Below are 15,769 nucleotides of genomic sequence, written 5' to 3'. Positions count from 1 at the left end.
CCCACCCAGTGGTTCTGCAGGAGAAACACCTGGTGATCTGCTCCCATAAAGATTATAGCCTAGAAAACTCTATGGGGCAGTTCTTCTCTGCCACAAGGGGTCTGTATGAATTGGAATCAGCTCGAAGACACATAACAACAAAAGCAACAATCTTCATAGCAACAACCATCACTTAGACGTCGTCCAGGTTGTTGTAGTTAGTTGCCATCTAGTCAGTTCTGACTTTTAGTGACCCTATGTACAGCAGAATGAAACACTGCCCAGTCCTGCACCATCCTCACAATTGTTGCTATGTTTGAGCCCATTGTTGCAACCACTGTGTCAGTCCATCTCGTGGAGGGTCTTCCTCTTTTTAGCTGACCCTCTACCTTACCAAGCATGATGTCATTCTCCAGGGACTGGTCCCTCCTGATAACATGTCCAAAGTATATGAGACAGAGTCTCACCATCCTCGCTTCCAAGGAGCACTCTGGCTATACATCTTCCAAGACAGATTTGTTCATTCTTCTGGCAGTCCATAGTATATTCCGTATTCTTCACCAACACCATAATTCAAAGGCATTAATTCTTCTTCCATCTTCCTTATTCATTGTCCAGCTTTCACATGCATATAAGGCGATTGAAAATATCATGACTTAGGTCAGGCACACCTTAGTCTTAAAAGTGACATCTTTGCTTTTTAACACTTTAAAGAAGTCTTTTGTAGCACATTTTCCCAATACAATACATCGTTTGATTTCTTGACTGTTGCTTCCATGGGCATTGATTGTGGATCCAAGTAAAACGCAATCCTTGACAACTTCAGTCGTTTCTCCGCTTTATCATGATGTTACATATTGGCCCAGGTGCAAGGATTTTTGTTTTCTTTATGTTGAGGTGTAATCCATACTGAAGGCTGTAGTCTTTGATTTTCATCAGTAAGTGCTTCAAACCCTCTTTGCTTTCAGCAAGCAAGATTGTGTCATCTGCATATCACAGGTTGTTAATGAGTCTTACACCAATTCTGATGTCACATTCTTCTGCATATAGTCCAGCTTCTCAGATTATTTGCTCAGCATACAGGTTGAATAAGTATGATAAAAAGATACAAACCTGACTCACACTTTTCCTGATTTTAAACCATGCAGTATCCCCTGGTTCTGTTCAAATGACTGCCTCTTGGTCTATGTACGTGTTCTGCATGAGCACAATTAAGTGTTCTAGAATTCCCATTCTTCGCAACGTTACCCATAATTTGTTATAATCCACACAGTTGAATACCTTTGCATAGTCAATAAAACACAGGTAAACATTTTTCTGGTGTTATCTGCTTTCAGCTAAGATCCGTCTGACATCAGCAATGATATCCCTTGTTCCATGTCCTCTTCTGAAACCAGCTTGAATTTCTGGCAGTTCCCTATGAATGTACTGCTGCAACCATTTTTGAATTTTCTTCAGTAAAATTTTACTTGTGTGTGATATTAATAATATTGTTCCATAATTTTCACATTCTGTTGGCTCACCTTTCTTTGGGATGGGTACAAGCATGGATCTCTTCCAGTCAGTTGGCCAGGTAGTTGTCTTCCAAATTTCTTGGCATTGCATCCATTTGTTGAAGTATCTCAATTGGTATTCTATCCGTTCCTGGAGACTTATTTTTGACCAATACCTTCAGTGCAGCTTGGAGTTCTTCCTTCAATACCATCAGTTCTTGATCATGTACTACCTCCTGAAATGATTGAACATCAACCAATTCTTTTTGGTACAGTGACTCTTTGTGTTCCTTCCATCTTCTTTTGATGCTTCTTTCATCGTTCAATATTTTGCCCATAGAATCCTTCAATATTGCAACTCATGGCTTGAATTTTTCCTTTAGTTCTTTCAGCTTGACAAATGCCATGCCTGTTCTTCCTTTTTTGGTTTTCTAACTCCAGGTCTTTGCACATTTCATTATAATACTTTACTTTGTCTTCTCAAGCTGCCCATTGAAATCTTCTGTTCAACTCTTTTACTTCATCATTTCTTCCATTTGCTTTAGCTGCTCTATGTTCAAAAGCAAGTTTCAGAGTCTCCTCTGACATCCATTTTGGTATTTTCTTTCTTTCCTGTCTATTTAACGACCTTCCGCTTTCTTTATGTATGATGTCCTTGATGTCATCCCACAACTGGTTTGGTCTTCAGTCATTAGTGTTCAATGCGTCAAATCTATTCTTGAGATGGTCTCTAAATTCAGGTGTGCTATACTCAAGGTCATACTTTGGCTCTCATGGACTTTCTCTAATTTTCTTCAGCTTCAACTTAAACTTACACATGAGCAATTGATGGTCTGTTCCACAGCTGGCTCCTGGCCTTGTTCTGACTGATGACATTGAGCTTTTCCATTGTCTCTTTCCACAGATGTAGTTGATTTGATTCCTGTGTTTTCCATCTGGAGAGGTCCACATGTATAGTCACCATTTATGTTGTTGAGAAAAGACATTTGTAAAATTCCATCCTGCAATCTCTGGCATTGTTTCTATTACCAAGGCCTTATTTGCCAACTACCGATCCTTCTTTTTCTCCAACTTTGTCATTCCAATCACCAGTAGTTATCAGTGCATCCTGACTGCATGTTTGATCAAATTCAGACTGCAGAAGTTGGTAAAAATCCTCAATTTCCTCATCTTTGGTATTAGTCTTTGGTACATAAATTTGAATAATACTTGTATTAAGTGGTCTTCCTTGTAGACGTATGGATATTATCCTATCACTGACTGCACTGTACTTCAGGATAGATCTTGAAATGTTCTTTTTGTCAGTGAATGCAACACCACCCCTCTTCAATTTGTCATTCCTGATATAGTAGACCATATAATTGTCTGAATCAAAATTGCCAATACCAGTCCATTTCAGCTCACTAATGCCTAGGATATCTATCTTTACGTGTTCCATGTAATATTTGATGACTTCCAGTTTTCCTAGATTCATATTTTGCACATTCTATGTTCAAATTATTGATGGATGTTTGCAGCTATGTCTTCTCATTTTGAGTTGTGCCACATCAGCAAATGAAGGTCTCGAAAGCTTTACTCCATCCATATCATTAAGGTCGACTCTACTTTGTGGAGACAGCTCTTTCCCAGTCATATTTTGAGTGTCATCCAACCTGAAGCGTCTGTCAGTTGGTCATACTGTGTGGCTTGCATGTTGCTGTGATGCTGGAAGCTATGCCACCGGTATTTCAAATACCAGCAGTGTCACCCATGGTGGACAGGTTATAGTGTAGCTTCCAGACTAGGACAGACCAGCAATAAAGACCTTGAAGTCTACTTTAAAAAATACTGACCAGTGAAAACCTTATGGATAGCAGTGGAACTTGTCCAGGTAGCCTGCCTTAATCTATTTTCCAGCCTCAGGCCCTTTCCTCTTTCTACAGTAAATGCAGTCACACCCTGATTTCTCCTTTTTTTGCTCTTGGAGGATGAACAAAGAGTTTATAACACACACCAGACAATTCTCAACTTCATAAATTCCCAACAGACATTCTTGTCTCCTGGATTCTTCTTTTGCTGAACTGTGCACGAAGAGTGCTCTCCTCCCCAAATCTTTTCTATACCTAGTGCTCATCTCAGCTCTTTTCCCTTCCCCCTCCTCTGATGCAACTTGTACCACCAACCAGTGCAACCACCACCAGCACCATTTATCATGAAGAGAAACTTTCTGTTTGTTCATGGCCTAGAGGCTAACAAAACATCTTCTCCACAAAGTAAGTCTCCTACACAGAGAAATTCTGTACCACTGTCCTGAGAAGGGAGCACTGGTGGCACAGTGGCTAAGAGCTTGTCTGCTGATCAAAAGGTCAGCAGTTCGAATCCACCAGTCGCTTCTTAGAAACTCTGTGGGGCAGTTCTATTCTGTCCCATAGGGTTGCTGTGAGTCAGAATTGACTCGACGGCAGCGGGTTTGGTTTTCCGGTTTTGCCCTGAGAAGATACTATTTTCTTCACATGTACAGGCCCCTCTGATTTCTTCAGTTAGAATTTTATAATATTTTATAACTCTTGGTGCCCCTTCACCTTCCAATTTAGACTGGGATGCGGGGGGCAGGAAGCAGCTCCTAGAGGAAGAAATGAGTGGGGAGTGGAGAAACAGAAGGAACTGCCCCTTCCTTCCTAGCTCCTCTGGCGGCTCCTCATGGGTAGCCAAAGCAATTGGTCAGGCCGTAGAAGCCAGACATGGAGGGAAAACAGTGGAGGAGGAGCTGGGGAGTTCAAGAGTCTGGGTTATCGGCAAGGTCCCAGTGTTGCCACAGCATGGGCTCACTACTTCCTGTATCAGGGGGAGCTTTGTGACCCTGGACACCTTGATGAATTATGCATGGACTGCAGAGGCCCAAGATATCTGCTGTTACCACCACAGCCAGGTCAGCCTAGCCAGCCAACTCCAGGACCAGAAGAAGTACCCAAGGAGATAAACATCCTTCAAACTCAGAATGATACCTCATTGGAGGGCCAGGCCTGATTAGAGACTAGGGGGTGGGTATACTAGGCAGAAGTGCTGATTCCAAACTCAAGAAGGAAGACTTGAGCAAGTCCAGCAATGCCCGATTCTGAGGTTCACTCTCACATGGGTCGCACTGTCTGGGAGCTGGGAGGCTGGAGGCTCTAAGGACTCTTGTGGTATTGAGGGTTCAGCTTCTAAACAGGCTTGGAGCTCTGCACCCCAGTAGCAGGCTATTTTGGTGACTTAGAGTTAGAGAAGAGAGGGAAATAAGGAATCACATGTGTGCATGCATGCATATGTGTGTGTATCTGTCTGTCTATCTGTCTGTCTTTGATGATGCTCGATAGGGAGTCGGTAGGTAGAAATGTTTCAACTGGAAAAGGATGTCCTCAGGCTAACAGAAGTGCTCCTTCAACCTGAATTCTAGAAATCATGCATTTGCTAAGAGAGACACCTAGTAGTCAAAATGCATCACCATGAGTTCTCCTGGTCCTTAAAAATTAATGCCAAGCTTTTCTGTCTTTTCAGGTCCTCAAGTATGTTCCATGTAATGAAGCACAGTCACTACATCTCCCGATTTGGCAGCAAACTTGGGTTGCAGTGTATTGGCATGCATGAAAACGGCATCATATTTAACAATAATCCAGCCCTCTGGAAAGTGATTCGACCTTTCTTCATGAAAGGTAAGCAAGTGCCTGGTTACATTCTGCTCTTTTGTCTATGAGTGTACCTTTTTTAAAAAATCATACTTTAAATTCCACTGCTTCATAGTTCTGAATAATAATAAGAATAGCTAACTTTCTTTATGTGTTTATTATGGGCACTGTTCTAAGCACTTGATATTTTAATCCCACAGCAACCTTATGTGGTAAATACTCTTATTATCTACATTTTACAGATTGCAAAACCAAGGCATAAAAAAGTTAAGTAATTTGCCAAACGTTACAACATTAGTGAACATTAGTGAACGGTGTCCGGGGATACAACCTCCAACAGTTTTTAACCACAACAAAGTCTGTTCTTCTTGTTAGTGTGCAAAGCAATTTCATGGACGTGAAGAAGAGATGGAGCACTATGCTTAGGGTCATTTCAGTTAAGGCTTTAGTGTGTCAATCATACGTTTGATTTAAACATGGCCAAACAATGTGCTTGCTCAATCATTGCCTGGCAGCCCAGATATTTTAGCAGAGAGAAAATTTGTGAATGAAATTAGAGAATTTTAGAAGTGGAAAGGACTATATGTATTGTCTATCCAGACTCTGAGTTTTACAGTTGGAAATGAAGTCATAGAGAGGTTGTGATTTATACCCAGGCAGCGTAGCTCGTCGTGGAAGAGCAGAGGCTCCTCCTAAGCCTCCTTATCCAGTGATTTCCCCCCTTTACTATGTGATGCTGGAAATGAAGCTATTGGGGGACACACGAACAACCTTTGACATTAACATCAAGCAAGACAAACATCCCCTGAAACCTGGTCAGTGATGGAATCGGGGGTTAGCTGGGTCTTCAGCCTGGTCATGTACCATGTATTCTTCCCCTCAACCGGCCTCTGTAGTGAACCTAGATGCCTCCTGTGTGGCTGCTAAGACAGGGACAAACTATGCCTGTCCCAGCAGAGTGCTGATACCCACTCTGTGGAGCTGCCCATCACGAAGACTCAGGTCAACTCCAGTGCATGCAGCCCCATTTTACTAGTTATCTATAGCTGCAGTAACAAAATAGCACAAACTTAGTGGCTTAAAACAACACATTTATTCTTTAAGAGTTCTGTAGATCCAAAGTCTGACATGAGTCTCAATAAGCTAAAAATCAAGGCATTAGCAGGGCTGTGTTCCTTTCAGGAGGCTCTAGGGAAGAATCTGTTCCCTGGCCTTTTCCAGCTTCTAGAAGCCACCCACATTCCTTGGCTCAAGGCCCCCTTCCTCCATCCTCAAAGCCAACAATGGTAGGTGGAGTCCTTCTCACATCACATCTCTCCGACACTCCATCCATTGTCAGCATATCTTTCTGACTGACTCTGACCTTAGACGGGAAAGTTTCTTTGCTTTTAAGGACTCATGTGATTAAGTTGGGCCCACCCAGGTAATCCAGGATAATCTCCCTATTTTGAAGTCCTTAATCTTACTCACATCTGCAGAGTCCCTTTTTCCATGTAAGGTAACGTACTCACCTGTTCAGAGATTGGGACCTGGAAAAACGGGGAGGGCATTATTATGCCTATCACTCATGCTACAGTAGATCAATCCTCTTATACCTTACAAACGTACAGAATAGCTTAATGGCAAGAGTAAAGAACTAAGGGCAATAACTGTGGGTTCAAGTCCCAGCTTGGCCACTTACTAGCTAATGACCTTGGGTAAGTTACTTAGCCTCTCTGAGCTTCAATTTCCTATTCCACAAGAGGTGATAAATACTATAGAACTTGCACTGTAGGGTGGTTGTGAACAGTACATGATAAAATAATGCTTTTAAAACTGTAAGATCCTATAGAAATGTAAATTTTATTTTACTTTGTCATTTGGCCCAGGTGTATTAAGAATATATGAACTTTGTACACCACGTTTTCTACCCTGATACGCAAGAGCCAGTAGAATCTTTAAACTTGTCCATTTGTTCAAAAAAAATTAACATGTTCTCATGATCTCACTAGGTGCCAAGAATACAATGACAAAGACATGGTCCTTGCCCTCAAGGAACTTATAATGGTGGAAGGGTAGTGTGGAGTGGCAGACAATAGATGACCAAATACAGTACTAGGTGAAGAGGAAGAGTTATGCTAGAGGCATGTACGGAGTGCTTCAGAGCAGAGAAAAATGGGCCATCTAACGCTCACCAGGGGTCAGGGAGCTTTTCAAAGGAGGTGATGCTTAAGCTGAGTTTTGAAAGAAAGAAAAATGCTACCTAAATTAAGATAGTGTGACAACGGTCTTCTGGGAGGAAAGAACAGGACATTCAAAGGCAGAGAGGAAAGATTAGCACCAAGCATCCAGGGAACAAGTAGGCCATGGAGGAAGGAAGGCAGGGTCAGATCACCAGACCCCTGTGGTAAGCCCGAGAGCTGAGCTTATCTCAGAAGCTGCAGGAATCACTGATGATTGTAAGCAGAATGACACGAACATATCTGTGTTTTAGCACAATCCCCCAGGCAGCAGAGTGAAGGAAGAATTAATTGGAAGGAAGCACTGCTGTGAGCAGTGAGAACAGTTGGGAGCTGCTGCTCCGATGCAGGCTCTGAGCAGAAGTGGATGGAGGGCAGGGCACGGGTAGGAGAGATGATAAAAAAGTAGAATCTACCAAAACAAACAAACAAAAAAACCCAGTTGCCACAGAGTCGATTCTAACTCATGGTTACTCCATGTGTGTCAGAGTAGAACTACGCTCCATAGGGTTTTCAATGGCTGATTTTTTGGAACTGGATCACCAGGCCTTTGTTCCTATGGCACCTCTGGGTGAATTTGAACCACCAATCTTTCAGTTAGCAGCTGAGTGCTTAACCATTTGCACCACCCAGGGACTCCAGAATCTATAGTACTTCAAAATTAAATTAATTTAAAAAATGTTGTGATGCTTTTTAGATTAGTCGTATATATGGATAATCAGATTTTTTAATAAAAATGCTACCAAACCAGACCTAAATTAAAAGCCAAAAAATAGTGGGCTACTTGCTTATTGAAAGTTCACTGTGGTCTCTGACATTTTTAGGGATCAGTGGGAGGCCAAAGCATTTCTTGATGAATCCCCTTTTAGAATTAGATTCCTTGTTGGTTTTCCTGATATAGTAGAAAGTTTGAGATAGGATTTGGTATCTAAAATAGTAGTATTACTGGAAATACTGACTTAGTGGGTGCATCCGTGGAGAAATAGATAAGTGCAATTTTAGCAAAGACCCATGTGAGTGGGGGGTGCTGAAAGGGCATGTTTCCTGAAGCTACTAAGAGAGCTGTCTATATTGATGGAATTTGCCAATTATTTGCTCAATTCTCTTTTGACCTTTTGAAAACAGATTCAGTATCTTTTAGCGATTTTTTTTTTAATTAAGATCATATCTACATCACACCACTGTCTATAAGAAATGATCTTCCATTTTGCTTATACGTTTGAAATGTGACCTCAAGCTCCTGGACATAGGGACAAATCATGCATCAGCCTGGAAGAAAACCACCAGTGATGTATGAAGCTAACATTTTCACGCAAAGGGTTGAGTCATTAAGGAAACATTAGTCCCACATGTAGATGTGGTAGTTACCCGGGGAACAACATCACAACATCTTGGCCTTTCATATGCGCCAAATCCTTCCTACAATCAGAAAGTATGGTCCCACTCCAACCTTCCTTTGTATATATATATATGGAAATCTCAAGGAATCTAGGACCACTCCTCAGGCTTCATTTCTTATTTGCAAAGCCTGCTTTCTGGCCATAGGGTTTTGCAGCTCAACTGAATTTTTTTTTTTTTTTTTTTTTTTTGGAGTGAGTAGAGGAGGAGTGGGAAAGAGAGTAGTCTTCTAGAATAGTGCCTACAAAGTTCCCCAAGGTTTTTCATCTCATTTCAAGGACTCTGGATACAACAGCGAGTCTGCTGAAATAATGAAAGACATAAGAAAGAAAAACAATTCCTAAAGGAAGTGTAAGAAACACAGAAAAAAAAAGAGAAAGAGGGACCCCTACCTGTCAGGACTTACAGATCACTCAGATGGTCAGGAGCATGCCAAGGGCGAAACCAGAGCCAGATCACTGTACCTGCTTTCCTTGTTCATTCATTTCTCTATTTGACAAACACATATATCAAGTACCACCATGTTCTGTGGACTTGAAGTACAATGGAAATAAGAGGCTGTCCCTGCCCTTGCAGAGTTCCGAGTCCAGTGGGAAAGACTGCTAAGCAAACAAGCAATTATTTGGTTGTTATGCCATTGGCTGAGTAAAATCTGGAAGTAGTTTAAAGAGAAACTGAAGTTAGGAGAAGGACACTTTTAGTGATTTATAAGACTAGAATTTTACAGGTAGGACCTATGATAAACCAAGAAGCACCTTAGATCAACTAATATGCCTAGTGGTGTAGTGGTTAAGAGCTACGGCTGCTAACCAAAAGGTCGGCAGTTCGAATCCACCAGGTGCTCCTTGGAAACTCTATGGGGCAGTTCTACTCTGTCCTATAGGGTTCTATGAGTCGGAATCGACTCAACAGCAACAGGCTTTGGTTTTGGTTTGAGTAGTTCTGTAACAATATCCTGCCACACGTTGAAACATGAAGAAAATTTGATTTTTGAATCATTTTTTAAAATAAGATTTATTTATTTATTTTTAATCTTAAAGGTAATATGTACTTCTAGAAAACTGGGAGAATACAGAAAAGTATGAAGAACAATATAAAACTCTCACCCAGTTATTGAATTTAAAATTGTGGATAATAAAGCTCCAAACATGTAAAAGCCAACATAACCTGATTGTTTGTGCCTGGAGTTGGAGGTGGCTCACTGTCTGATGTGTATCCTTCAGCTTTGTCTGGTCCCGGCCTCATGCGGATGGTGGCGATTTGTGTTGAATCCGTCAAAACGCATCTGGACAGGCTGGAGGAGGTCACCAACGCGTCAGGCTGTGTTGACGTGCTGACTCTCATGCGACGCATCATGCTGGACACCTCCAACGTACTCTTTTTGGGGATCCCCTTGGACGGTACTGAAATTTTGATTCTTGTGACATAACATCCTGTCCTTTACCAAAAAAGGGGACAAGGGGGATAAGAGATTCACACATGCTGTTTATACACTGACCTTGTTAAAACATTTTTTTCTAAGTACCCCTAAAGTTTTTTCACCTAGTGCCTCTGCCTTGTTCACTGTTGAGATATAAATTTCCAAAACTTATGGACCATCTTGTATTTCCTTTGTTACCCCTCTTGACTGCTCTAGAGTAGAAACTTATCAAATGTGATCAGTTTGTTTGGTCATGAGTATATGCTACCACCAATCATACTGATAAACTTTACCATTTCCAACGATTCTTTTGGGCATGAAATATACATATTACATACACGTATACACATTTCTTTCTCAAAGCTCCTAAGTATGAAAACTTTGAGTCTGTTTATGTGATGATCATAATGATGCTACTGCTGTTGCTGCTGGTGATAAAAATGGTGATGATGGCTACCATTAATTTAGCATCTACTATATGGAGCCCTGGTGGTGCTGTGGTTAAAATCTATGGCTGCTAATCAAAAGGTCAACAGTTCAAATCCATCAGCCACTCCTTAGAAACTCTATGGGGCAGTTCCACTCTGTCCTGTAGGGTCGCTATAAGTTGGAATCGACTCCACGGTAACCGTTATTTGTTTTTTAATGTATGCATATAGGGAGGCTATTCTGATTCCAGAAAAAGCAAATAGCTCTAAAAAGCTAGGTACAATGGGGCTTATAAAGAGAAGAGGAGGGAGACGTATAGAAAATCAACCACTGGACTGAAAGTAAGAGTGAACACTGTGTGATGGGTGCTGTGAGAATAACCTGAATACGGCACTATGAGATGAGAATGCAATTAAAAGCTACAATTAGCTGTGGATCCAAGTAGATTTCCCACTTAATAACTCTGCTTACCCAATACCAAATGAAGTTAAAATGTGGCTCTCGGCTACCTAGTGGCAGAGTGGCATGGCTTTTTGCCTGGCCTAGGTGCTTGAGCTGAGGCTGTAACAGCCGTAATTATTAGTCCCCTTCATATTCCCAATTGTCCAGAAGAACGGAAGGGAGTTAGAGGCTCAGCCAAACGTGGAATTGTTAGATTTCCATGGTACAGAAGGAAGAAGTCCAAGACGCACTGAAGGCATTGGCCAAAAACAAGGCTTCAGGAAGTGATGGAATAACCAGTTGAGATGTTTTAGCAACTGGATTCAATGCTAGAAGTGCTCACTTACCTTTGCCAAGAAATATGGAAGACAGCTACCTGGCCAACTGACTGGAAGATATCCATATTCTTGCCCATTCCAAAGAAAGGTGATCCAATGGAATGCAGAAATTATTGAACAATATCATTAATATCATACACAAGTAAAATTTTACTGAAGATATTTCAAAAATGGTTTCAGCAGTACAGCAACAGGGAACTGCCAGAAATTCAAGCTGGATTCAGAAGGGGATGTGGAACAAGGAATATCATTGCTGATGTCAGATGGATCTTGGCTGAAAGCAGAGAATACCATGAAGATGTTTACCTGTATTCTATTGACTACGCAAAGGCATTCGACTGTGTGGATCATAACAAATTATGCATAACATTGTGAAGAATGGGAATTCCAGAACACTTAATTGCGCTCATGCAGAACCTGTACATGGACCAAGAGGCAATCGTTGAAACAGAACAAGGGGATACTGCATGGTTTAAAATCGGCAAAGGTGTGCATTAGGGTTGTATCCTTTCACCATACTTATTCAATCTGTATGCTGAACAGATAATCCGAGAAGCTGGACTATAGGAAGAAGAACGAGGCATCAGGATTGGAGGAAGACTCATTAACAATTTGCATTATGCAGATGACACAACCTTGCTTGCTGAAAGTAAAGAGGACTTGAAGCACTTACTGATGAAGATCAAAAACTACAGCCTTAGTATGGATTACACCTCAACATAAACAAAATAAAAAACCTCACAACTTGACCAATAAGCAACATCACGATAAATGGAGAAAAGATTGACGTTGTCAAGAATTTCATTTTACTTGAATCCACAATCAATGCCCATGGAAGGAGTAGTCAAGAAAGCAAAAGAAGCATTGCATTGGGCAAATCTGCTGCAAAAGACCTCTTTAAAGTGTTAAAAACCAAAGATGTCACTTTAAGGACTAAGGTACACCTGACCCAAGCCATGGTATTTTCAGTCACCTCATAGGCATGCAAAAGCTGGACAATGAATAAGGAAGACGGAAGAATTGATGCCTTTGAATTATAGCTTTGGCAACGAATGTTGAATATGCCATGGACTGCCAGAAGAATGAACAAATCTGTCTTGGAAGAAGTACAGCCAGAATACTCCTTAGAAGCAAGGATGGCAAGATTTCATCTCATGTACTTTGGACATGTTATCAGGTGGGACCAGTCCCTGGAGAAGGATATCACAATTGGTAAAGTAGAGGGCCAGTGAAAAAGAAGAAGACCCTCAAGGAGATGGATTCACACAAGAGGCTGCAACAATGAGCTCAAACATAGCAACAATTGTGAGGATGGCACAGGACTGGGCAGTGTTTCATTTTATTGGACATAGGGTCCTATGAGTCGGAACCAACTCAGCGGCACCTAACAACAGACTGTGTCTTAAACACAAAAGTGAGCGCTGGAAGCTGTCTGATAATTTGGCTGATTTAGATGCCAAATATAATATATTAGTGTTTGATTTATCTAATGGCATTAATATAGCTGTTATAGATAGAATTGTGTCCCCCAAACTGTGTGTTAACTTGGCTAGGCCAAGATTCCCAGTATTGTGTGATTGTCCACAATTTTGTCATCTGACGTGATTTTCCTATGTGTTGTAAATCCTACCTCTATGATGTTAATGAGGCAGAATTAAAGGCAGTTATGTTAATGAGGCAGGACTCAATCTATAAGATTAGGTTGCACCTTGGGTCAATCTCTTTCGAGATATAAAAGAGAGAAGTGAGCAGAGAGACAGGGGGACCTCATACCACCAAGAAACAAGAGCCAAGAGGGAGCGCGTCCTTTGGACCCAGGGTCTCTGTGCTGAGAAACTCCTAGACCAGGGGAAGATTGATGACAAGGACCTTCCCCCAGAACGGACAGAAAGAGAAAACATTCGCCTGGACCTGGCACCCTGAATTTGGACTTGTAGCCTCCTAGATCGTGAGAGAATAAACTTCTGTTTGCTAAAGTCATCTGCTTGTGGTATTTCTGTTATAGTAGCACTAGATAACTAAGATAATGGCTAAAATGCTCACTACAGGTGGAAGCTTGTACAATGTAGAACCTCCAGGATGGTAGGAGAACCTATAGGGAATATTCTTTGCCCAGAGCACCATTTTGGGTTCACCTTTCGCTCAATTGCTCAGCTCTTTTTTTTTTTCTAGAAAGTGCCATCGTGGTTAAAATCCAGGGTTATTTTGATGCATGGCAAGCTCTCCTTCTCAAACCAGACATCTTCTTTAAGATTTCTTGGCTCTACAAAAAGTATGAAAAATCTGTGTAAGTAACACAAGTTTGGGAGATTTATAAATGGGATTGGATTGTTTTTTCTTTGTGTCTTTGCTATTGTTGGCCTCTTCGGTAAGTTTTCTGCTCTCCAGACCTCATAAGGGAGCTGCTGATTAAGTTGCTGATGAAATTCTTCTTACAGAAATTTGGTTGCATTTGGCCAGGCCAAAGAGTAAAAGAAGCTTGTGGCTGGGCCAGCTTTTCAACAAGGGGTCCAAGTGTGTGGTCTCAGAGCTCCATCTCTGGAGCTAAGACACTGATTGTATTTTAAGTTGAAGAGAAGGGTTGGCTGACCCTATCAAACTTCTCTATCTAAACGCTCTATGCATATCTGGAAAAATGGAAACACAGAATCAACTTACAGTTGTGTTGCTTTTGAAGGAATTTAACATAATTCAAATTACAGGAATTTACAATAGCCTAAAAGAATTTTTTCATAATGAACTAATAAGTCTTTAATAATGTGTGTGGTGTTTTGTAAGGAGCCCTGGCGCAGCAGTGATTAAAACTCTTGGCTGCTAACTAAAAGGTCAGTGGTTGGAACCCATCAGCTGTTCCATGGGAGAAAGATGTGGTAGTCTGTAATGCTTCTCTAACAATTTACAACCTTGGAAACCCTATGGGGGGGGGGGGCAGTTCTACTCTGTCTTATACAGTCACTATGAGTCGGAATAGAGTAGATGGCAGTGGGTATGGTGGTGTTTTGCTTTTGCTTGTGTTTTATTGTTGTTGTCATCATTTGGTTATATATGGTGTGCTTTGGAATCTTGAAGCTGTCATTAAATAGCTTTGTTTTGAGGTCACAGACTTGATTTTGCTACCAATACCAAGAAATTTTATCTAATGCTAAGTCCTTATCATGAAGAATAAAATGTATGTAATTTAAGAAAATTTGTGAAGAAATAAAACATAAATTTACTAATTCATGAGCCTTAATGACTTTAATTAAAGTAGATCATTTTATTTAAACAAATGGCAAATGAACTTATTTTGCTAGATGTCTAAGCTGAGTACAAATAGATTACAATTTGACTTATTTTTCCAGCAAGGATTTGAAAGATACTTTAGAAATTCTAATTGAAGAAAAGAGACACAGGATTTCTGAGGCAGAGAAACTGGAAGACAATATGGATTTTGCCACTCAGTTGATTTTTGCCGAGGTACTGACCTGGACTAACCATAACTCCCACACAATGTATGTGTATGACTAAGTGTATGCACCATATTTTTACACAAATAACACATGCTTTCTACGTTTGCTTGCCAATCATGCCCTCCTCATTTGAGAATATGGTATGTGTGTGAAGATTTCCTCTTGTAATTGTTGCGTACTTCTGCTTTTAAGTACTTTCTGTAGTGCTTCTATAATACTCAATTCAAATAGCCCACACATTAGGGATTCTAGTAAGACTGGCCTTTAAGCTTGAAACTACTCCACGTTTACACAACATAAAAATATGAAAATGGGTGGGAGGGAAATTGGAGAGATGAGAATGGGTGGGACAGAGTCAAAAACACTAAATACGTGGATAATTGGTTAAATTGTTCAGTTTTCAGCTAAAGATTGTCATGTAAAATGTGCACAGTCAATTTCTATGATTTCATTTTGTTGAGGTTGTTGATCCTTGAGTGTTACCTCCCCTCCTTTCATGAAACTTTGATTGATTTTTCCAATTTTTATCTCCTCTTTGGATTGTTCAGAAACGTGGTGACCTGACAAGAGAGAATGTGAACCAGTGCATACTGGAAATGCTAATTGCGGCACCTGACACCATGTCTGTCTCTGTGTTCTTCATGCTGTTTCTCATTGCAAATCACCCGAAGGTTGAAGAGGCATTAATGAAGGAAATTCAGACTCTTTTTGGTAATAATTTATCAAATAAGTAATAGAGCTTAAAAAAGAAATCTTTCTGAATGCTATTTTTTGTATTTTAAGACTGATGTCAAACAAAATCTTTTATAATCCACTCAGAGGTCAATGAAGCAAGTCATTCTGTCACACCTTTATCAAGCCAGGTAGATTGAAAAGATATTTCTTACTTTTTTTTTTTTTTTTTTGTTTCATCCCTTTTTAAGAAGCTCATTGAAAAAATTTGAATAATAGAGAGATGT

At 40.6% G+C, this 15,769-nt stretch overlaps 1 protein-coding gene across 1 annotated transcript in view; it reads left to right on the top strand.

Moving 5' to 3' along the window:
- LOC101350058 (aromatase) overlaps window positions 1-15,769 on the top strand; it is a 36,587-nt gene that overhangs the window by 12,585 nt on the left and 8,233 nt on the right. Inside the window, exons 3-7 of the mRNA XM_004377661.1 lie at window positions 4,989-5,143; window positions 9,957-10,133; window positions 13,534-13,648; window positions 14,703-14,817; window positions 15,359-15,521. Of these exons, the coding sequence (XP_004377718.1) occupies window positions 4,989-5,143; window positions 9,957-10,133; window positions 13,534-13,648; window positions 14,703-14,817; window positions 15,359-15,521 (725 nt within the window). The remainder of the gene's footprint in view (window positions 1-4,988; window positions 5,144-9,956; window positions 10,134-13,533; window positions 13,649-14,702; window positions 14,818-15,358; window positions 15,522-15,769) is intronic.

Source organism: Trichechus manatus, unplaced genomic scaffold (assembly GCF_000243295.1).
Source record: "Trichechus manatus latirostris isolate Lorelei unplaced genomic scaffold, TriManLat1.0 scaffold00052, whole genome shotgun sequence".
In the NCBI taxonomy this organism is placed as follows: domain Eukaryota; kingdom Metazoa; phylum Chordata; class Mammalia; order Sirenia; family Trichechidae; genus Trichechus; species Trichechus manatus.
The sequence above is the reverse complement of the archived record's forward strand: the minus strand, read 5'-3'. Positions and strand labels throughout refer to the sequence as shown.